Source organism: Falco cherrug, chromosome Z (genome assembly GCF_023634085.1).
Source record: "Falco cherrug isolate bFalChe1 chromosome Z, bFalChe1.pri, whole genome shotgun sequence".
In the NCBI taxonomy this organism is placed as follows: domain Eukaryota; kingdom Metazoa; phylum Chordata; class Aves; order Falconiformes; family Falconidae; genus Falco; species Falco cherrug.
The window spans coordinates 50458834-50482732 of record NC_073720.1 but is presented as its reverse complement, the minus strand read 5'-3'; the positions used below and the strand labels follow the sequence as shown (position 1 = coordinate 50482732).

Here is a 23899-nt window from a genome sequence, read left to right as displayed (position 1 = left end):
CTGATCTCAGGGGCAGTTTGACATCCAGAATGCCTGAAGGCTCCACTCCTCCATACACAGATTACTATTATAGGCAACTGCAGCAAAAATACAGAAGTTAATGAAATGTTACTGCAGATGAGATAAATGGAAGTGGCTGTGCCAAATACGGGGTGCTGAGGCAAGTCCACATGGCAGTTGGCATGACTCTGAAGTGCAAAGCACACACCTGCACAGTCCTACCCCCAGCAGTATCAGCAGAATTACTACAGAGCCAGCACAAGGGACACTATTTCAGGTATGTAGCACAGATAGCAAGTAAATCTGGCTGTAAGACCAGTGTCAAGGGTAGTTTTAAAATGCAATGCAGATCTAACCAGATATATTAAACTCAACAGAGAGTTCAGCTGGGACTGCAAAGCCAAGACTGCAAAACTAGGCAATCTGTGCTGAGCTGCATGATAATGTGGTTACATTGCTACTAAGTAGTGTAATACAGGTTTGCAGGACAAGATGTGAGATCTAACAAAGGTTTTTGTGGCAACGCCATTATTTTAACAATGTAATCTGTGACATGCCCTCAGAAGGGAATAAAAGCAATAATTTGGACATGAGATGAAAATAATTCTGAAATATGCCAGGGAAACTGAGCACCACTGATATAATAGAAAATCAATGAAACTGCAGAACGGCAGTGCATTTACGTATGCCAATTTATGAAATATAGTAGTATGACTGTTCCCTTTTCCTTGACTTTCTTCCTATTGCAGATGTTGTGTAAATTTCAGGCAGTTGCTATGCCAAAGAGGATTTTGAACTATAAGAAATCTGTCAGTTCTCTCTGATTTTAAAGCTACCAGCTCACTTCGGACTTTCAAAGCACAAAACTGTTAACTGTAGGACATGGCTCACCATTCACATATTTCTCACTGATAGAGAGGGTATCACCAGAGCAGTAAATATTTTTCTTTGGGGCTTACTCTATACAAGATTTTACTGCAATTTTCAGTGGAGTACTTTGGCGAGTGTGTAATTTTAGTAGATTCAGTTCAACATTGTGTTTCATTCTACAGAAGATGACCACATAACAGGCTTTCAGGCAGACTTGAAATAAACAAGTAAAATGAATCAGGCAGAAAATATACTTTGGAAACTTTGAATTGAGAAACATAAACCCTCATCTGAAAGTTAGAATACTTAACTGGTTTCATCTTACAAAAATATAAATTCTTTTCTCTTTACATACTAAGAAGTTCACATTTTAATGCCCTGAATTCTGGCCTTCAATCTGAAACCTAATGCATGCCTCTATTTTTAAAGTGGACACAGAATGAGCTTCCACCTCTCTCACCTCATCCATCCTAGCTCTTGAGGGATGTGCTGCTTAACTGCTGAAAACAAACAAGTAAAAAAAATGGTTTCCAGAGGCTACAGATCAGATGACCTTGTTCAGTTCTGCTGCAGGAAAGGAAGGTCCCATGTGGCAGACAGAGGTTTGTGTCTGAGCAGAATGCCAATGGACTTGTTAGTAGGAAGTCTTGATATAAGCAGAATGTTTCAGAGTTGGGCTAAGGAAATTTGGCCTTTGCTTAAAATCTTTGATACTTCAGCAGTTTTCAACCAATTTTTTTTTATAGTGTGTTGTTGTATGTATCACCCAAGATGTGTATACAGTGCGATTATATCCCATTTTTTATGACTTCAGCATATGCTGAGTTTCTAAGTGTGAGATTGGCAGCATTTTAAAATATCACAGTCGGAGATCAGTAACACAGACTTTTCTTATTGTGTACAAGGACTGAACACACATTACTTGCACTGCGAAGTGCCAATGATTTGTGTCACAAATGCTCTTACACACTTCTGTTGTTGAAGCCAGGTAAAAAGTACATCTTTGTTTTAGGCCAATGTAATGTGGATCATTGGGCATTTTCCCTGTGTATGATGCAGCACATCAAACCTTCTTCTCTTTCTGTGAAGTGAAAAATGTTATACTGGATTTTCTAGGTGGGCTAGAGCCTTATATTTGTGGTGGAGCCATACCTCTAAAACTTTATTAAAAGCAGCCTGGCCTGGCATTGCCACAGGAGCTAGATGATTGAAAGACGCATAAAAGCTCAGTGAATCTAACTTTTATCCAGCTGGTGATGCTTGGAAAGTCTCCCTTCCCAAGTCTGTTCCTCAGGGTGGTACCTAGAAAACTGCAGATGACCAAAGTCAGGGGACAAAAAATTAGCAATCTGAGATCTCCTTCAATCAGAAGTGTCTTTCTCTAATGGACAATACCACTCAAGCGCAGGCAGCTACTCAAAAAAGACTTAAGTGTTTTCAGAAGAAAAATCAAACGACATGTGAAAAGACCGACTGTGGAGTTGCTGGGGAAAGACAGAGAATTTGAAATGCAAAAAGATCTAAGGTGGTATAGTATGGTATGAGCGGAGTTAAGATGCAGATCAAGGCCAAGGTTAGGTGTCAATTGGTGAGGACAGATGGTTTGCATGGTAAAGAAAGCAGCTATCAGCCTTTACCTTCATATGTGCACAGGGATCTGCAGCTTGTGCTCCTCTGCCTGTGAGACCTTAGGGAGGGAGGGAGGGAGGGAGGAAGAAAGGCCCTCACTCTGCATGCCTGGGCGCATCTACCTGCTTATCCCTCAACCTGAGACAGAGGGGGGCAATAGTCAGCTGCAGGAGAGCCCCTCCTAATCCAGATTTTAGATGAATCGAAATACTACTTCCTTGCTATTGCATAAATCTAACCCTGTTAGCAAAAATATTTCTGTTACTTAAATAAGCTTGAGTCTGGCCAACTTACCAAATCATCAGTTATGTATTCTGCATAATAACTGAGTCATCTGTATTCAAATGTATTCATTGAAGGCAGCAACTGTAGAAAGGTAAGAACTTGCTATGGTATGTTCTGTTAATACAGACAGCCCCATCTTACTATAATAGAAAAAGGAAGCCCATTTCAGACACCATCAATCAACAAAATCACTACCCATGCTATGGATTAAAAATACAGTGAATATTAGAACTGCGCTTAATTAAAATAAAGTACAAATTAGAACTGGAAACCAATTTAAGTCCCAGAAAACAAATAGAATTCATTGAGTATGGAATTTCTCACTTTTCTCTTGGAAAACACTAATTAACTCAAGTCAGCTAATGACTGGGCCATAAAACTGATCACCCTGTATGCCTGTCCTGTAACAGCATTAATGATCAGCTGTATTCATAAATTAAATCAGCAGAACAGTAAGCATGGACAAATAATTAAAATAAGCCCGGAACCCTGGCTGCTGAATATTTTTATAGTTAGCAGGTGAAACAGAGTTGTATATACACTGAACATTTATATATGTATTTCTAGAGGTGAAAATTGCTTTTTTTTTTCAGATAAATTTTGTCACAGACAGGACAGGATCAAATGTTTAAACCGAAGTCAGATGGAAAGGATCTCTGTTATTTTCACTCTTTAGAAAGTATTTTTAATCACAGAGATGTGTTCAGTTAGACGGAGTACAATCAGATTGCCACTACCTCCTTTGGAAACAAGGTGCAAGCTCTGTATGAAGCCACTGGCAGAACAAGAAGGCAGAATCAATGCGTATTTTAGACTTGTAATTGAAGCCTTCTAAGGCCTTAGTTTGCGTAATTTCTGCCTAGACACAGCAAAATTTGCATGTTTTCCCTGTAACGTGCAGAAGCCATCACGCATTTGCTTCTTGGGGAGTGTATAAAATAATCACTTCAGGCTGCTTCAGTGCCTAGTGAGTGTGTGTATGTGTATAGATATATAAGCGTGTAAATGTACAACTGTGAAAGGCTCCTTACACTTGGAATTTTGAAATCAGTAACAGCAATGTATATTCTGGGAAAAAAACCCACACCACCACCTAGTGAAAATATAATACTGTCATTTAACATGACAGCTCAAGAGTTCTGACATGAGAACAGCTTTAAGCTTCAGCTTGTTGGCATTCAGCCAGGCAGCCATCCATTAAACTTGCTGGTGGTGCCACTGCCTTGGACGGCACATGAAAACATCCACTTGCTTTTAACGGAGAGCATTTCCTTTCTATGAGTGTAACACACCAGTGGGATCCCTTCGCCCAAGCACACTGAAGTGCAAGAGAAAATCTCCTAATTATGGCAAAAATATGGGCAATGCTTCCAGCTGCCAGTCACTTGCGGTGAGGGGAAAAAAAAAAAAAAAAGGTTAACGATTCTGGCAATTTTGTGGGGAACACAAAGCTGGGAAGGATAAAATGTGGGCATGCACTGCAACCTGCTCGCTTCTCATCTGTGGATGCTGCTGCAGGCTGAGAGCCTCGGCGCGCAGCAGCTGCTCGGAGACCGACGCTCCCGAAGCAAGGCTCCGGCTCGACTCTGCAGCCGGTTTCGGCACCGGGAGAGCGAACAGCCGTTCCCCGTGCGGGCGCAGAGCTGGGCCGTACCACACTCGGTAGCCACCCGGCGTGTTCCGGGCCCTGTCAACAGGTTCCTCCCCAGCTTCCGCGGGGCGCGGCCCGGCCCGGCTGCCCCGCTCCGCTCCCGCCCCCCGCCCGACAGAGCGCCGCGGCTCCCGGCCGCACGCCCCCCCTTCGCCGCAGCAGGCTCTGCCGCCAGCTGGGCGGCGGTGTGGGGCGCCCCGGCCAGCAACGCCCTGCCGGGCGGCGGCGACAGCTGCGGCCGGGCTGCCCCCGGCGGGAGGCGCCTCCGCCGCTCCGGGACGCTCCGGCCGCGGGCGGGCGCTGGCGTGAGGGGCCGCTCCCGGCGCCGCCCGCCCGAGGGGGAGGCACTCGCCCGCCCAGGGGGAGCGGCGGCAGAAGTAACGCCCGCCCGGCGGCGGCGCCCCGGCGGCGCGCCCACCTCCGAGGGCTCTCGGGGCAGGGCCGGGCCCCATGGCGAGGAGGAGGAACGGCGGCAGCCGCGGCCGGGATTGGGAAGGGCCGGCGCCGCCCGCCCAGCCGGGGGGAGGAGGCGGCGGGGGGGGGAGGAGCGGCGGCGCGGGCCGCAGCGAGCTGGCGGGGATCGGCGCGGCTGCCCCTGAAGATGGCGGCGGCGGAGCCGGCCGCTGCGCTGGGCGGCGGGGGTTGCTCGCCGGCGGGCGGCGGCTCGGTGCCCGTCCTCTTCTGCTTTTCCGTCTTTGCGCGGCCCTCCAGCGTGCCCCACGGCGCCGGCTACGAGCTGCTGATCCAGAAGTTCCTCAGCCTCTACGGGGACCAGATAGACATGCACCGTAAGTTTGTGGTGCAGCTCTTCGCCGAGGAGTGGAGCCAGTACATAGACCTGCCGAAGGGCTTCCTGGTCAGCGAGCGCTGCAAGGTGCGCCTGGTGCCGCTGCAGATACAGGTGAGACCCGACGGCGGGTAGCGCTGGCCGCCACAGGTGTGTGTGGGGGCGGGCAGCCCCGTCCCGCCGCCGGCCGCGGCTGCCCGGCCTCCCCCGGAGCCCTCCGGGAGAAGCGGCGGCCGGAGGATCCCGCCGGGGCAGCCCGCCCCCACGGACTCTTCTTCGGGGAAACTTTTGTTTGACTGATGCGGCTAGGCAGGTGCGCTCCGCGCCGCATGCGGGTGGTAACCGGGTTCTGCTGCAGCGAGTCACCGCTTGCGTGGCCCCGCCGACGGGAAGATAGCCTGGTGCCTGAGACAATCAACGCTTCTCCTTTAAAGCAAGCGGCCGGTGGTACCCGGCCTTAGCCGGAGGTAATGCTGCTAGGTAGAAACTCAAAGGGTGCCCCTGAAGTGGGCTCTGCCAGAGCTGGGTCACACAGCTCGTAGGTTCCTAAGATTTCTGTATCCCTTCTTGCCTCAAAAAGTGCTTTCCCATTTACACGTTCGTAACTCACAGGTTTTGTGGCCGTGAACAGGGAAACCAGACTGCCAGACAGATACAGTACGTGTGTTTCATACTAAGATATCTTTATGCACACTGGAGATTCGTGTCAGTCATGCTGTGATAGTTACGCTCAAAGCAAAATCACTTCTTCCTTTCTCCAGCAACAAATTCAATTTTTAAAAAGTACAAACAACTAACCAAAGAAAAAAAAACAAAACACAATATGGTTACTGGTTTAATTCAGAACATTCTTCTTCACTTATAATTAAGAGGCTTTAGGGTTTTGAGCCAGCATTACTAATAAGTTGACAAAGTGATGTCCTAAAAACTGAAACATTGCTCATCTTCTCTTTATGTTTGCAGAAACAACCTAATTCACACTGTTTGTAAACCCTGCTTAATCGTAGTGTCTCGAACCCATAGACTCTCAAGGTGGCCTTTCACTTAGAGTGTACCTCAAGGATGCTTTTGGAGACTTTTGGCCTTTCCTGAACTCTGTGTGTGGAAAGAGTGGTTAAGAAGACCAAACCAGTTTAATAACTTGTTTTGTAATTTATTACACATTTCATCACTCATCGTATTCAGTTTAAAATCTTTCTCCTTTGTGCATTGCAAACAGAATGGATGGTTGCCCAGCCAGAGAACCTGGAAAGGACAGTCTCTCCAACTTGCAAAATGAGTTGGTATGCGTGTTAAGCAGAATTTGTGTAATCCGGGCGTGCAACAGTGGCACAGGTCAGAATTTTGTTTCTTATTTGTGCGTGCAGATCACTGTTTTGCAAAGACTCTTGCAGATGGCTTCTGCTCTGAAACTATAAATGCAGCCCAAGCATTGTAGCAGGACATATCTCAGTGTAAAAGGTCAGTGTTGAGACATGGAAGGATCCCAGGGTGCAGAGGCATTATGCAGCTTTAAGTGACTGCAGGGATTCAGGATGAACCAATATTTAATGCACTAATTGCCTAACCGATCAGCCGTTTTCATTAATACTGTTGCAATTCCGTGACAATAGCAACTCTTGATATTAAAAATATGGTACTTGTGTATTATTTTTGTTATCTCCTTGATTTGCTTCAGCAGCTGAGAATGAGTTAGAGACAGCACAACAGTGTCAGTCAGCTTGCCTTAAGCCACCGGCAGGTGCTCAGAGATCACTTGTTCGGGGAACATTTGGTCTGGTACAGTCACAGATGGGCTTTTAAAAACCTTTAGGATTTACTGATGGGAAGATTATACTTTCTTTCTGTATGTTGATTCATGCACTGCCATTATTGTGTGCCTTCCCTGCTTCCCCCCTCCCCCGTGTTTTATCTGCAGTTACATATAAAATAGGTTTGTCAACTCTGCGTGTGGCATAGTCAGTTGAAATACCATTTTGGACGTGTCTTTCAAGAGGGATGACCTTTGCTCACTGATGTGATTAAGATGTGTATTTGGAAAGATATGTTTAGTTTAAAATTAAGATTCAGATACTAGCATCCATATCCCTAGACAGTAATTTCAGTATTTTTTATGCGTGTGCTTTATGAAATATCTGTATGTGTTTAATTAGGTGTGTCATTTTAACCCATAGAGCAGTAGGTTCCGTGGTCTCTGGAACGAGATCCTTCTGTTTTGATTCCTGGGCAAACCTTTCATGGAAGGATGACTTATGTTGCAATAGCTCAAGAAATATCAGTGCCAAATGGTGTTTGACAGGGTTGTTTTCGATTTCCTGTCCCTGCAGTTGAGGGGGGCAGTAATCTCACAGAGAAAGCACCATATGCTGCCCTTGGAAAGCCACTCCACGCAGCTCAGTTCAAGGCTCGATCTGTGCAGGGGCACTTGCTTTCTAGTTATATTTAGGCCTTTGTACTGTGCTCATATACATACATTAGTTTGGTTTAGCTGTCCTGGTGCGAAACAGCCACTTGAACTTTTAATGGCCACCCAGGGTCAGGCAGGCTGGTGGGATGCAGTATAAACCCTGATGTTCAGCCTGGCTGCTGCTCTTGAAACTCCGCAGTCACAGGCTTGCAGTGAGGAGGGACTTTTCCTTTGGCCTCTCCTAACTGGTGAGAAGAGCATTTGCTTGCAACTTGAGGGACTGAGTGCTAGCAGAAGGGAGCCATCTGCTTTTTGTGGATTTTATGTGTTTTAAAAGTTTTAACAGAATATTATTTATCGTGGGGGTGGGGAAATGCAGAACCACTTTAACCTCTTCTAACTCTAATTGCAGTTAAATAGTGCTGTTAAAACTGTTGTGTTTTGCTGTAACTGTTGTAGCTGCCTTTGGAGGAGAGAAGCAGTAAGAAAAAACATTTTGGAGATACTAGAAGACATGACAGTTATGCTTATTACAGCTGTGTAATAGAGGAGTTCAGACAGCATTCGAATCTGTGCCCGAGAGAGGCTATTTCACAGTCATTGTCATAACTTCAAGGTGACTTCTCTGCAGCAGTACTTGTGCTCTGCTTTTAAAAACTTGTAACCTGAAGATGCTAAAGCTGAAAGGGTAAATTTATTATTACTGAAATCATTGCCTAAAGCACCTCTGCTTCAGGGTGTTTTTAAAAGACAGGTTGATCTCTCAAGCATATTGTTCTTGCAGAAAGCTGCTTGCAGAATGATACTTAATTGTTGCTGAGAGACAGGTAAATAAAGTAGAACTATTTGTACACAGATTTTCAGTCTTTTTACATGTATCCATATTGCTGCATTCAGATGCTTTGAAAATCGAAGTAACATTAACTCAGGAGCCTAAATCCATTTTCTGAAAATCAGGAAAAGGCAAAGCGTAGATTGTAGGATACGAGTCAGATGAGGGGAGTTGTTTACATTTTCCCCCAAAGGTGTAATTATAAATTCTGATACATTACAGTGTTTCTAAATAAATATTTAAAAAACAAAACAAAACCCAAAAAACAACCAGCACTGGGAACCCTAAAGAAGGAGAAAAAAGGACTGAAAATATTGAGAGAGGTTTTTTCAAATCCAGACTCCTTGTTTGTATATCTTTACTCTGTAGCAAGCATTTTGATTGTTTTGGATTTTGATGAAGAATTTTGTACTGTCTTAATTATATGACCGTCATGTACTTACCTAACTAAATCTGTCCTTTTAAAATGCTGAATTACATGTAAAAGGCTGCACTTTGGCTTAGCATAAAATAAATATTTATATTTCTAAACTGAGACACTTGTAACCTATTTTTCCCTTGAAATACAGGAGAAGAAAATAGGATAGCGAGCTGCTTTTCATTGTTGTGTTTTAAATGCCATCCTTGAAATACCAAAGCTGCGAGGTCCTCTGCTCTGCCCTTTTGGTGGGTAACCCCGGCAAGAGGGTTTGGGTGGCTAGTGATGTCACATGGGATTATTTCTCTGCTTCCTTGTTCATAACAAATACGGGGGGAAAATTGTTTTTTGTGTGTGTAATGCTTTCCTGAACTTTGAATAGAGGACGTACAGGTAAAAAGCCAGTATATGTCAATATATTTGTAAAGCTGATTCTGTAATTACAGTACTTCATCACAGTCAGATTTTGTATGATTAATAATAATCAGCAGAGATGAAATAGATGTGAAAAAACACCTGTCCTTTCCCACCTAGCCCTTTTCTGGAGTAGGATTTAAAGCTGTCTGTGGCTCTTGACAGCATACATTTAAATCCTGGTCTGGACAAGGTCCTAGGGATGACTTCTCTAGCTGGGTAAAAGAGCTGCATCAGATTACATGTCCATCTGATGTACCTATTCTGGTTGTGCTGTGGATAACTTCCAGCTGGAGGGAAGGAAGTCCTGGTTAATAACTGAGCGGGTGAGGCAACAAATGGAGAAGCTTATATACTGCCTGGGGAAACTTCAGGTGATAGTTTTTTGGTTTTTTTTTTTTTTTGTTTTAAATTTAAGTTGTTTAATGATGTGCTGGCTGAGTAGATATTCTGTTTGGGGTGGATTCGGACAGGTACCATGTGGCTGCAGTGGCTCACCATCCTTGCCCTGCCTGCATTTCCTTGGAGTGAAAGCGCACAGGTACTGGTGTGCCAGCCCAGGGTTTCATGTTTGACTGTAGGTTTACCCCCACCCCAGCTTACCGGTAGGGTACAACACTGGAACAGAGCAGACACATTTTTTTGCTGCCAAGGCATGTGTGACGTGGAGGTGTCCCATGTCTGTTATATGAGAGCAAGTGAGTAGTAGGATTTATGTGGCACAGTGAAGAACCAGTAAATGGAAACTCTTTTATATGTAGTAGTTACTTCTGTGAGTTTATTTATGGACTACGTCAGCTACTATATGAAATTTAATTTCAAACTGCTTTTAGCTGCACTCCATCTTTCCCACATCTGCTATTCCTAGTAATACTAGGAAGTGTTGATTTTTTGATCGTGCCATCTATTTCTTCTGGTTCCTTCTTGTTCTGATATGCGTTGCATGGTTTGATTGAGACTGCATGTTAATCAGAAATAAATACTAAAATCAGTATAGGAAATATTTGTATTAGATTTTGTAAAAGCTTTTATTTAGCAAATACATAGTTGATGCAACTTTTTTTTTTTTAGAGTGCTGCTGTTGTTAAACTGAAGGCATAAATTAAATCATACTAAACCAACTTGATAGCAGAGGAAAGCAGATATAAGGCTGTTGTTCCAGTTACCTGTGATGTTTGACAGAAACTCATGGGATTGTGGTTTCAGTGGAAGTCTGTAATGAGGATGCTTCCTAGCTAGAAAGACAGTCAGTTTTCTTCCATGCTTCACTATCAAATCAGAATACTATTCAGTTGGGCTCTGTAAGATCTGTTCTGAATCCACTGTTTGTAAATATTCTGCCATCCATGTCATTGCTGAAACTTAGGGCAAATACTGTTTTTGCGGAAGACGCCAAGCTGAGAGCAGCTGCTAGCATCTGAGAGAACAGAACTCAGGCTTTCCACGGCAAGTTGGAGAAACAAGATGAAATAAAATGCAGTGCAAAATGGAAGCAACAAAGCTAGAAATCATTTCTATGCTAAGGTAGAAATAATCAAATATGCAAATAAAAGATGAGGGAGAGTTCAAGGGATGATTTTGAGGTTAAAATGCACCTCAGGAGTCTTAAGTATCATCAATTATGAAAAGAGCAAACAGTCTACTGGAAAGTACAAATTGAACAAGGTCTGCAAGGGCTGTGAATTGACCAATCTTCTCTGGGGGTGTGGTAGTGCCTAGAAGTATTAATAGCAGAGAAATACTACTGTTATAGTAGTATGGGATGCCTCGCTGTAGACTGCAATTTGGAAAGCACCCCAGAGAGGGCAGTGAAAATTGAGTTGTAGGAGGAAGGATTGAAACTGTTAGCTATGTTTTAGAATAAGGGAGGGGAAGGACTAAAGGGAGACCAAATCTGAGTCTTGACATGTGGTAATAGGTTTGTGCATGGTTATACATACGAACACACAGCAATGCTGTTGTGTTTCAAATCCACCATGGACAGAACTGGAAGTAACACTTTTCAACAACAGCAAAGGACCTGTGGGTGAGAAAACACTGCAAAGTAAGATAAGAGAGCTGTGGGATGAATCGTATAGGAGCCCTGTAAATTGTGTGTTGCTGATGGGTCACACCAGTTAGCTATCTGTGAAGAATATTTGTGTTTGGCTCATCCTTATGCAGAGGCAGACTGTGCAGCTCTTGAAGGCCTTCCTGGTCCATTCATACTAGTTCCTCTGCTAAGGATGGTTGTGCCATTCACTGCCTTTGTATAGGAAGGTGTATCCTAAGGCTGTAGACTAACTCCACGTAGGCCACTCTACAGTCTGCAGTAGTTTGAAGTGATCTTAAAGAAACGAAGTGATGAAATGATTTCTAGAAGAAAATAATGGTCTTTTCTTGCCATGTAAATGCCAAGACAAATGACACGTTTTCTGAGTAGGAGGCACACTTATTGTCTATTTCAGTTACCCGATTTGGCTGCTGAGTGGTAGGAAAGTTAAACGTGGTGATTGACTGTTCTGATGATACTAAGTGCCAGAGTTAGTGGATCACAGTAGGTGCTCACTGTGATGTTGAATTGTACGTTAGTACTTCCCACTGACTGGCTTCTGCATTGTTCGAGCATGCAGGTAGATGGTGTTCAAGAACGAGGCAGTTATTCGATTTTAGTTTCAAGCATTCTTGGTCCCAGGCCTCATTTATACATGGTGTAGAATTGCAGAAGTGTTGTTTGGAAGAGATATCTAGTGGCTGCCTTCCCTAACTCCTATGCAAAGCCAATTCTTGATCAAATCAGCTGTTTCTTTGCCCAGTGCTGAAAGCCTCCAAGGATGGAGATCCCACCACCTATGGTGATCTGTTTCAGTGCAGCTATACCTTCCTAGTGAAAAACTTCCCTTATGCTTGCAGTGATGCTCATCTGTCTTCCTGTGGCATTAGTGGGTTGGTCCCGTGCTAAAAACATCTGCTTTATGGATGTATCTGCATTTGCCTTTGTAACTGGTTGTGCTAATAGTATTGTTGTTTCATCCACAAGGACAGGAAGAACTGTGGTTTACAAGCACACAAGCATTTACAAACGTAACACACAGGTAATTTTCACAACAATTTGAACAGGCCATTCTGTATGGTTGAGCGTGGCTGTTACTGTAGCTTTTTAGTCTTGGGAATTGAGATCAAAAGCGTTTCACTCAGGAGACGTGGTGAAAAATTTGGGACTAATATTTAAGGATTCCCAGTTCCCTTGTGGTGAGTTGACCTTGGCTGGCCACCAGCTACCTACCAAGCTGCTCCATTGCTCCACCTCCTCGACAGGACAGGCGGAGAAAATATGCCAAAAAGCTTAAGGGTCAAGGTAAGGGCAGGGAGATCATTTACCAGTTACTCTCACAGGCAGAACAGACTTGACTTGGGGAAATCAGTTTATTGTCAATCAATAACAGAGTAGAATAATGAGAAATCAGAACAAATGTAAAAAACACGTTCCCCCCACCCCTTCCTTCTTCCCAGGCTCAGCTTCACTCCTGACTTCCCTACCTCCTCCATGCAAGTGGCACAGAAGGATGGGGAGTGGGGACTGTGGTCAGTTCATAACACTTCCATCTCTGCCCCAAATTCCTCCTCACACCCTTGTCCTGCTCCAGTGTGGGGTCCCTCCCATGGGAAATAGTTCTTCACAAACTTCTCAAATGTGGGTCCTTCCCATGGGCTGCAGTTCTTCATGAACTGCTCCAGCGTGGCTCCCTTCCATGGGGGGCAGCCCTTCAGTAACAGACTGCTGCAGTGTGGGTCCCTGCAGTGTCACGTGTCCTGCTAGCAAACCTGTTCCAGTGTGGGCTCCTCTCCATGGGGCCACAAGTCTTGCCAGGAGCCTGCTCCAATGGGGTCTCTCCACAGGGTCACAGCCTCCTTCAGGCACATCCACCTGCTCTGGTGTGCGGTTCTCCATGGGCTGCAGGTGGGTATCTGCTCCACCACAGACCTCCAAGGGCTGCAGGGGGATGGCCTGCCTCACCATGGTCTTTGCCATGGGCTGCAGGGGAATGCATGCTCTGGTGCCTGGAGCACCTTCTGCCTCCTTCTGCACTGACCTGGGTGTCTGCAGAGCTGTTGCTCTCACGTATTCTCCTCTCTCCCAGCTGCAGTTGCACAGTGGGTTTTTTTACCTTTTCTTACAATATGTTATCAGAGAGGCACCACCAGCATCGCTGATGAGCTCAGCTTTGGTCAGCAACAAATCTGTCTTGGAGCCAGCTGGCACTGGCTCTGTCTGACATGGGGCAGCTTCTGTCATCTTCTCACAAAAGCCACCCCTGCAGCCTCCCCTCGCTACCAAAACCTTGCCACATAAACCAGATACATCTCTGTTCTTCCAAAATATACTATTTTACAGATTTTGTAATTTTGTTTTGATTTAAAACATCACAACCTCAGTTTGCAGAAAATGAAGTATATACAGGTAATGGCTACTTCCCAGAAACGGTTTATTCAATTTGATTTATCAGTCTGCTGAAAAGCTCCTGAATGAATGTAGTTGCTCTTGAGTTGCCTTACAACTAAATGATAGTATGTAGCTGCTTTCTTTCCCTGTAGCCTCCAGCTGAAGCCTTATCCTTTGCTTTTGCAGGTCGTACAAGTAATTTCACACAAGTACAAAGCACTCTTTCAAAGCATGAGCAAATGCAATCTTTGATTTCTTTTTCTCTTACCCTTCCCTTCTGCTCCACTTGATAGACTGTACAAGGGGAAGTCTGGGAGATTATTGTTATCATTAAAATGTGTTCAGTTCAGTTTCTGGTCATAATACTGATAAGCTTCTTTGGTTTTGTTCTAGCCTTTGGACTTTTCATCAGACTTCTGCTAGAAGATGTCACATACAAACTGTCCACACAATGAAACTGTTGAAAATATGTGTACCTACAGCATTGAAAACAAGTGGAAGTCTTGACTTTTTTTTTTTTTTTTTTAACTTTAATGTATCCTGATTTATTTTCAGTTCCAGGAGCTGTGGATTTAAAAATGAATTTGAGGAATGTAATTTTGCTGTTTAGTACTTTTTTTTTTTTTTTTTTCACACTACTTTAGGCAGTACGCTTCTCCATCCTGCTTCAGGGTTGAGAAGTTTCCATATACATTTACATGGACTTGTGTCTCCCACTTAATAAAAATCTTGATTACCTATTGATGACTGTACTATACTGCTCAGTATTGGCCATTCATCTGAATTTAGAAACATACCAAAATCAGGCTTGAAAAACTTTAAAGAATTGACTTAAAGTGATATATAAATCTGTTACCTGGCAGAGGCATTGCAGACTTTTTCATTTTGCTGCTTTTCTGAAAGGGTTGTCACTGCCATGGAAAACATTATTTTGTTTTTCAGATGACTACTTTGGGCAACCTGACACCCTCAAGCACTGTGTTTTTCTGTTGTGATATGCAAGAGCGATTCCGGCCTGCCATCAAGTATTTTGGGGATATCATCAGCGTGGGCCAACGACTGGTATGGCTTTTGCTTTTTTTCTTGTTGTGACTTCTGATCACACATGTCAATTATTATTTCATACATAGCTAGTTTACTGGTTGTTCAGTTTCAGGCAATAATAGTGTCGCTATTGTTCTTCAGTAATGTCTTTTCTTGTACACTTTCTTCCATGCCCCCTTGCAGCTCCAAGGTGCACGGCTCTTAGGAATTCCAGTTATTGTAACTGAACAGTATCCTAAAGGTCTTGGCAGCACTGTGCAAGAAATTGATTTAACAGGAGCTAAACTTGTGCTTCCCAAAACAAAGTTTTCGATGGTGTTGCCAGAAGTTGAAGCAGCATTAGCAGAGATCCCTGGAGTCCGCAGCGTTGTACTTTTTGGAGTAGAAGTATGTGCCTTGTCATTCTTACGCTGTTTTATGGTAATGTCTGTTGCGTTAGTATTAATTACAGTATTGTGTAATTGCTTTGTGTAATTAAAAAAAAAGTCTATATATTGCTTAGAGCTCAGATGTCATAACAGATTAAATTATTCTTGTGTTACTTGCCTTTGATATTATAATAAAAATTGAAATTAGCTATTTGTAAACTGCAGACTGTAGTTTCGAGCTTCATTGGCATTTAAACCCCACATTGAGTAATTCTAGGGGTAGAAAGGAACGTGTTTGCACCCTTATTAATTTGGCATTGTGCTATTCATGTTTTATAATAATGGTTTGTTAGTGGGGTTTTTGCCTTTTGATTTTCCCATGTAGACTCATGTTTGCATCCAGCAAACAGCACTGGAATTAATTGGCAGAGGTCTAGAAGTTCATATCGTAGCTGATGCCACCTCATCAAGAAGTATGATGGACAGGATGTTTGCTCTTGAGGTAAGTGTCCTAGTCAAGGCTTTCTCCATCTTAGGTCTGTATGTTAATTTCCCTGCTTACTGTAAGGTAACAAGGAATTTCTAAGGACAATAAGCAGTGGACAGATGTAGACTTGAGAAGAAGTTAATGCTCTGATTCTCAGAGTACCTTCAGGGTGGAGAAGGATTACTGTCCTATTTTGGCTCCCTGAGTTATGATTTAATATGTGGAACCCGGTTTGGGATGCTTGGATTTTAAAAATGATTGTTTTGTGCAGTCTAGGTTACTCTCTATAACCATTAGCATTTTAGGATATTTTCTTGTGGAGTGTTACCTGTACAGCAGAGTTAAAGTTCTACAGACCTTTTGGTTCTGTTGTTCCAAACAGTATTTGTTCTGCTGTTGAAATTCCTTGAAATGCAATGTAAAATAGTAAGTGATCCTGTTCAGATCTCCTTCTTGTATGACTCTCCCTCCCTCTGCTCTTCCTCATCAGTGCAAATTAAAACTTAATCTCAAGACACTGTGATTATAGTAAAGACTTCCCCCCACCCCTTTCTTAGGAGCTTAGTCTAACTAAATGTTGAGAAAGTGGAGATAAATGTAACAAGAAGATTTAAAAGCACAACTATGTGGTAGCAAATTCATGCAAACAGATTTTTTTGATAGTGTACTTTAACTTACCTACAGGCATCACTGCTGGAAATAAAAAACTGATATATACGTTAAGTACTGCAATTTTTACCTCAGGCCCTAACAGCTATTTGGAAATTGAAATTTCTTCTGTTTCTCCTGAATAAGAGAATTAAAGGCTAAAGGGAAATCACCAGCATATACCATTTGATGAAACCCATGACTTTGATTAAATGGAAGCTTAATGTCATCCGTCATGTAAAGCGAAGTGACGCACACAGAGTGCGGGAATGACTGAGATCACGGACTTCCCAGGTCAATGTGGTGTTACAGCAGTAGTAGACAAAACAAGTATGGAAGAGCTGAAATGTGTTTGCCTTATTGTATAACTCTTTGTATGTCTGATTATCACTTACACTGTGTCTGCAGGTGTGGAAGGTGGTTCAGTGTAAGAGAGGTTAAAGCAGTGACTAGCTAGGTTTGTTTTTCTTTCTGATCAGAAAGGTATCAGTCATCTTAAAAGTGTGTTTGGTTGCAAAAGCGGTAATCCAGGAAAACTGGTCTGTTTTAGGTAACTTTTAAGCGTGTCTCTGCAATGTTTTCTCACTGAGCACAAAGAAAACATTTTGCTGTGTTCCCTTAAGTAGCTATCATTAAAATATGATTCAGGGAACATTTACTGGCTTCCTGTGATGAGCTAGCCAGTTATATGGCAGTAACTCCTCCTTCTCTGTGGTTGTGCATGCCAACATTGTCTCCTTTTTGCACTGTAGAGCCCCTTTTAAAAATGCTACTGAGGACTGTGGGTTAGAGTAGGCAAGAGGTAGGAGACCAAGAGAAACGGGGACATGTACTGGGCATGTCAGTAATCAGGATTGACCATGATGATACGGTTCTTGGGGAAGTCAGTAAAATATCAAAGCACTGGGAAATCCTGCTTTAGTCTCACTGTACAGCTGATGGTTTCTAGGAGAGTCTGACATTGTCTCTTGTGCAAATTTGCTCCATAGCTTGTGAGTTGTGGTGAGGGTTGTTGATCTGGGATCCCTGGATCCTTCTCCTTACCTTTCTGGGAGGTATAACATTTACCTTTTCCCAGTATCACAGCCGCCCTCTGTTCACAGTGGCCTTTCAAGGATGATAAAGAGCGACCTTGCAGTGGTAACGATCAGCTTCTTCAGCAACCTCAAATAAATCCCATCTGGTCCCACCCACCCCTTCAGTTCTCCCCATTTCCCCTCACACAGCATGTGTTTTGATGGTGCTGGTGATGAACATGCAAATTTCTTTTCCTGTCCTAGAAAGTACAGTTTGAATTAATTGATAGCCAAAGCTTTCATGTCTGCCTGGATGACCCTAAAGAGTTGTCTCTGCTTCTGTTGTGTGCTTAAAAGTGACAGAAGGCAAAACCTTGCAATCAAAAAGAACCCTAGAGTCCAAAAAAACCTCAACATTTCCATGGATGAAATAATTCAGCCTAACTGGCCGAGGCTGTGACTGGTCTTCATCTCTGCCCTATCTGATGAAGAGGCCTCGCGTCACTGTTTGGTCTTGGATTGAGCCAGTTTAGTCTGTTCCTGCTGGATTTCTTTTCTGTTCTACTTGTTCCTGGGGTGTGGATGCACCACATGCTTGCTGCTTCCCTTTGTCTGTTCGAAGAAAACTTTTCCTTTCCTTGAAAATCAGCCAGTATGCTTAGCACATGCATCTCTTCACTCCCACTAATCTCAAAATTATATCAATTATATGTAGTCCCAGAAGTAGAGTATAAGGCAGTGCAAGCTTCTTTGCCATGTTACGGTATGTTGTGCTTCTGAACAGAAGACATTCTCTTCGTCAATCAACATTTCTCATATGACAAGGTTCTTCAAGAGTCTGTTTTTTCTCTCATCCATACTAGTTAAAAGCAAAAACTTTGTATTTCTGGAGAAGTACATCTTGAAAACATTGTCATAGTATTCTGATTTTCCTGTTTTTCTCTTTTATATGTGTATGTGGTTTAAACAAATGTGTCGCTGTACAGAGTAGGAGAGCAGTGGAAGTGATCAGCTTTATTTCAACTTAAGAATATCGCAAGGCTTGCTGCCAGTAGCAAGCAGGAAGCACTGACTTGAGTAAATCTAGCGTAGTTAATTATTATATAGATCGTAGTTACATATACTGTACTGGTCCCCTAAAATTAATAACTTTTCCCCAGTCAACTGCTTTGTAATTGAACAACTAGGCAGCAGTGATCTATGTCTGCCCTAGAAATCCGGATCTTCTCTACAATTGAAACCTGTCTGAAGTTGTATGTATCTGTTTTTTCTGCCTTTTGCCCTCCTTTGGCTCATTCAGAACCACCTTAGATTTAGTGGAACACGCAGCTGATGAGGATGATGGAGGGGAAAGCTGGATCCATGAAGAGTTTTACTGCCAAAGCATACGATTGATTTCTGGAAAGCTGATGCGGGGCAGGGAGTTGTCAGCCTTTACTTAAAAATAACTTGCTACATAGGAACAACCATAATTTTAAAAGTCAAAAAACTTTATGCAGTATGTCCTGTGGTTTGAGCTACATGAAACATTGCTCTGTTTAGTTGCACACTTGTGAGATCTAGCAGATGTCTTTCAGTTTTGCTTTCTATGCAGTGATGCTTTTTATTCTGTAGCCTGTGAGAAGTAACTTGGGAGTTACTGAGGCTGTAATGAAATGTCTGTTTAAGGGAGCTGCTGTTGTGCCAGTATGATTTATAAGGTCTGTGGAAGAGGTATTTGTTCTGTCTCCTCAGATTAGTACTAGTGCTCTGTGTAGTCCAAAGACCGAAGTACTAGTACATAACAAGCCCTGAAAGAGCAATTGTTACTATTAAGTTTCTTGCTTAATGCCTTTAACTTGGACCTTGATATTTTCTTTTTCCCCAGGCCTTTCAAACATGCATGAAGTGAAGAAAGCTATGCTTTGGACAATGCAAGGGGAAAGGGTTTTTAATATAGGAGTGGGTAGGTCTTCTGCATATTAAATCTGACATGGGGAAAGAATCCAGTCCAAGTAGGAAGCCTTTATTTGTAATCCAGGGCAGCCTTTTTCCTCAGTGAAGTCTAAAACCAGTCACTTTACATCCTAGCTTTGTAAATAGTACCACTAAGAAATACTGGAATGGAATTGGCAATACTTTTGTTAATAGGTGTTTTTAAAAATACCATTAATCTTTTTTTACAAAATGTATACTCATTGGCATTTGCAAGTATCTCACGTTATTCTCTCTCCTCTCTTTTCTCTTTCAGCGTCTTGCTCGTACTGGAATTATAGTTACTACTAGTGAAGCTATATTGCTGCAGCTGGTAGCTGATAAAGAACATCCAAAATTCAAAGAAATCCAAAATCTCATTAAGGCGAGTGCCCCAGAGTCAGGGCTCCTTTCCAAAGTTTAAACAGGATGTGGAGGAAGTGGATCTCATTGTCATCTTTATGGAGGAACAAAAGCTGTAAACGCACATGTACACCTTCTTTGGTAGAAGTGTAAAATTAAAAATTGACATACTTGTGCTTACCTTAGCAAAATTGTCTGATTATACATCTGGGTGCCAGTATGTTCTGTTTAGTTAAAGCTGTCAGAGGCTTTGGGTACCATAGGACCCCTTTGTTGACAAATTTCCTTATTTATATTAAAAAAATAAAATTAACAGAGGTGCCTGCTAGTCTATACTTACACACTGATTGTAACAGCTCCAAAAAGTGCATATTTCTGTGACACCTCTTGATTGTGCACTTCATTGTAAACATATTCTGTGACATTCTATTTTACTTTTGTATTAATAGAAAATAATTATGTATTGGATAAATGTGATGTGAAACACTGTAATGTTCTATGTAAGTTAAGTAGTTAATAGGGCATAAGTTAAACCCAATTAAGATACATGGACTACATGTGCGCTTTTGTCCCCTCGGATAAAATTTAGGCACTTTGCTTCATAGAAAAGATGCATAGATCAAGCAGCAGCTGATGTTTGATTGCTTTAGGTAGTGAAGCCTGCATCACAACTTTTGATGATTCTGAAAAGGATTGCCCAACCCTCTGCTTCACTTAGGTGTACGCAAACAGAAAACTGTCATTTAATGAATTCTTTGTGAACAACTGGTGCAAAGTCCTCCAGAACTAGCAGAAGATTACCAAAACTTTAAATACATTTATAATGCTAAGAATGTTAAAGAACAAAAGCTTTTCAGCTTCAAGTACTGAATCTACTACTATATTTTGATTTATTTATTGATTTTTTTATGCCATTTTAGACTAATAATTCCATCTTATTTACTCATTTGGCCAAGTGAGTGCCGAAAGAAACCTCAGCTTCTCTAGGTTTGTGTGCTTTTTTTGTGGGCTGCAGTTGGGTGGAGTTTGAATAGAGTCTGGCCTAAAAGCATTCTACAGAAAAGTAGCATCTTTAACTTAATGATATATATTTTTTTTTCTATCTAGAACCAATCTTTTAACACATGATTGTTCATAAAGGCACTTCCTTCATGTTCCAGTGGTTTAAACAATGTTGTATAAAGTTTACAGTGTGACTGACATTTATTTTTTTAAAAGAGTACTAGAAAATGTCATACTGAGCACTGATCTTTTTGGTAGAAAATCAATTACAGTACATGTGTTGTTTTAAATTGCTTATTTTCCCCACAAGATGGCTCTAAAAGAATTGTTTCATAGAGTTATAGCCTTTATATGTTCAAAACAAATAAAATGTTAACGTTTGCTGTCTCTCTTATGCTTGTGATATTTATTGAAGAGCAAATCCTGAAAGCTGTGTTTGCCACGAACCTTACTCTGTTTTATGCAGCTGTGGAATTTCTATAGATGTCGTGGGAATTTTGTGTAAAGATTAAGGGTGAATAATGTCTAATAATTCTTGTCTTCTGTGTCTAGTTACAGCATTATTTAGTGCTCCAAAATATGAGGAATGAAGGTTACACTTCTTGTTGGAGGCAGGGATGCGAGTTTAGCTGAAGAACTGTGGTCCTATATACTGACCTACTTCTTGCCACCTTTTCTGTTATATTAATCATGTTGCCTAGCAGTATAAAGTCCATTTATATAGATCAACAGCTAGGCACAAAAATGGTATAAATTTCTTATGAAATAATGGTTTTATTGCTTTCTTACCTTTATGTGTTGATGGTACCTAGAGGTTGTTATTGAAAGAAAATTGGTAACAGTTTTTTGACACACATTTATTTTTGGAACAACATCAGTTACCTCAATAACAAATACATGGGTTTTTAAGAGAGAATTGTATTTTTAATTAAAAATTTACCATTTTTATAGAAGCATAAGTTGGAGGACAGATGTCACTGGTTCCTTTGCACATAGTCCTTTCCTAAGGTTTCTGCCACAAGGGGAATCATTTGCTAGCCAAATGGCCCTAGAGAAGAATCTGTACAATAAGTTTATATTCTCTCTCATGGTTTTGGGGTTTTGTTTGTTTGTTTGTTGGGTGGTGGTTTTTTTTATTTGCATAGCCTTCTGTGTATTTTCCTCAGGGTTTTTTTTTCTATAAGCTTAAAAAACAAGAAGGCAGAAATACTCAGTGTTATGCTATAAAACTGAGCTCTTAGGCTTCAGTCATACTGCCCCTAAATTCAGATATTTCTCCTTCATTAGATGATACATTAGTCAGCATCCCGTGGATCACTCAGATGAGATTCTAAGTGTGTTTATTTAAAAAGAACAGAAAAATTATTGCCATGCTTCTCTTATGTAATGTAAGTTTATTCACAGCAGAGAATTTCTGTTACTTCTTCATACTGTAACTCGTCTGCATTTTCTGTTCTCTGACAAGTGGCTGTTCCCATGCAGTAGAACAGCAGAAAAAAGCTATGTGAGAAGAGGTCTGCGGTCTCTTGCATTATCTAGTGTAAGTACTGTTTTGCCCTGCAAGTGTATGAAATGATATAATGAAGTAACACAGAGAATTGCTTAAGAGTACACTGAAGTGATTGTGCAGAAGCCTACCTCATCACTGTCTGAGTGCCAAGCTGTCCTTCCAAGGCTTCACCACAGCTGTGGCTGAGCGACAGGATTGCTACCTGCTGTAGGTAGCTTCAGTGTAATTTCTCTTTCCTTGGGAAGCAGAAAGACAGTCCTTAATGGAGAAGGCTAGTTTATTTTCCTTGGCAAGTGTTGTGTTTCTGTGCAAAGTTGCTGAAGTTGTTAGCCTCATGTTTGTCATCCTTTTCTCTGCTAAACCCTTACAAAGATGAGTTCTGTGACAGTTTAGTTTTTGAGTTTAAAATATGATCCTGCCTATTCACAGAACCGTGAACTTTTTATTATTTTTCCACCTGTATGGTAATTTTGTATGAAGTAAAGAAAGTAAGGTCTCCAGTACCCTTTGTGAAACCTGAAAATGGGGAATGAAGGAAAAAAATCAGCTGTTGCTAGCTGTTTCCTGTTATGGTCATCACCAAAGGCAGGAGAGATGTTGCTGTGGGACTGCTCCACCTTTATTTCTGCACTTGCCTGATGGTAGTTCTCAGGTAAATCAATCAGACTGCTTATTGAGTGTGTTTCCTATTAGACATCAGGGTGGTACCCTCTCCCTCCTGCGCATGCACACACTACCCCACCACCACTCTTTATAACACTACCTAAACAATGACATTAATCTTTCAGGAGAGAAGAATTAAGATCAATCTTCTCTTTTTAACATGAACACTCTGTTTTTTTTCTTTTAGAAGCCTTGTAAATACTAGTTTTGGTCAAGATTTTTGTTGAACTGAAACTACTGCTACAGATTTTTTCTTTTGTGTCAAGAGATGAACATTCAATGCTTTGCTGCTTTAAAAACTTTGTTTCAATTGAACATGAAGTAATAGCTGGAGCTGTGGAGCCCTGAAGAAAGGCAAATGATACTAAGGAGGATAAAGGCTTTTACTTTCACAAGCAGTGATGCCAACTAGTACTGTTATGTAGTTCACTTGTTACTCTTCAGAGTATTTTCTACCATATTAAGTGCTATGACAGTGACAGAACATGTCAGTGGTTTGTAGAATATATATTTTTTCCCCCTCTGGTTAAATTAGAGGTAAACTACACTAGATGGGTGGAACAGATGTCCTTCAGATAGATTTAGAACAGCTGCTCCCCAAATGGGCTATGGCAAGAAGTCCTTGAAAAAAAAGTTCTGGTTTGACTGTCCAGTGCTGGTTTCTTCTTAATCTCTGCAATAGGAATACTTTCCTGAAGCTGCTGTTAGACTTTTCTGTAATGTCAAGAAATACTTCTAGTACCGCAGAGGTTACGATTGATAGTATGCTGCTGTTCCTGTTAGGACAGGGGAAAAAAATAAATTTATTTTTATATACAAATATATATAAAAAGATAAAAACCCAGACCCCACACTATTACTCATTTGATTTACCTAACTTAGTTTTTCATATTAGATAAAGAAATATTTGCAAAGGACTGCTGTGAATAGAAGGAATTTATTAAGCATTAGCGTGATTAGGTCAGCTTAATAGACTTACTAAAACTGCCAGGATTGGCAGCTCTCCTGCCACTGACAGCATTAGGCTTTGCTTTAATGAAACCCTTTTATCTACTCAAGAGAGAAGATTGAGCAAACAAATTGAGAGAGCAGTTAATAGAGAATAGATGTTGAAGTGTGAAGGCAAAAT

General features: G+C 41.8%; 1 protein-coding gene across 1 annotated transcript; it reads left to right on the top strand.

Annotated features, from left to right (window-relative positions):
• Positions 1 to 4973: 4973 nt before the first annotated feature.
• Positions 4974 to 20984, top strand: ISOC1 (isochorismatase domain containing 1). The gene is made up of 5 exons (XM_055699509.1): positions 4974 to 5336; positions 14659 to 14778; positions 14944 to 15147; positions 15514 to 15630; positions 19510 to 20984. The coding sequence occupies exons 1-5, from the start codon at positions 5037 to 5039 to the stop codon at positions 19654 to 19656; spliced, it is 888 nt and encodes a 295-aa protein (XP_055555484.1). The 5' UTR covers positions 4974 to 5036; the 3' UTR covers positions 19657 to 20984.
• Positions 20985 to 23899: the final 2915 nt, after the last annotated feature.

Bases quoted from the DNA above. Each gene is read 5' to 3' on its own strand.
- ISOC1 (XM_055699509.1), top strand. From the start codon at position 5,037: ATGGCGGCGGCGGAGCCGGCCGCTGCGCTGGGCGGCGGGGGTTGCTCG. The intron at 15,148-15,513 runs GTATGTGCCTTG...TTTCCCATGTAG, and splicing joins TTGTACTTTTTGGAGTAGAA to ACTCATGTTTGCATCCAGCA. The intron at 15,631-19,509 runs GTAAGTGTCCTA...TTTCTCTTTCAG, and splicing joins ACAGGATGTTTGCTCTTGAG to CGTCTTGCTCGTACTGGAAT.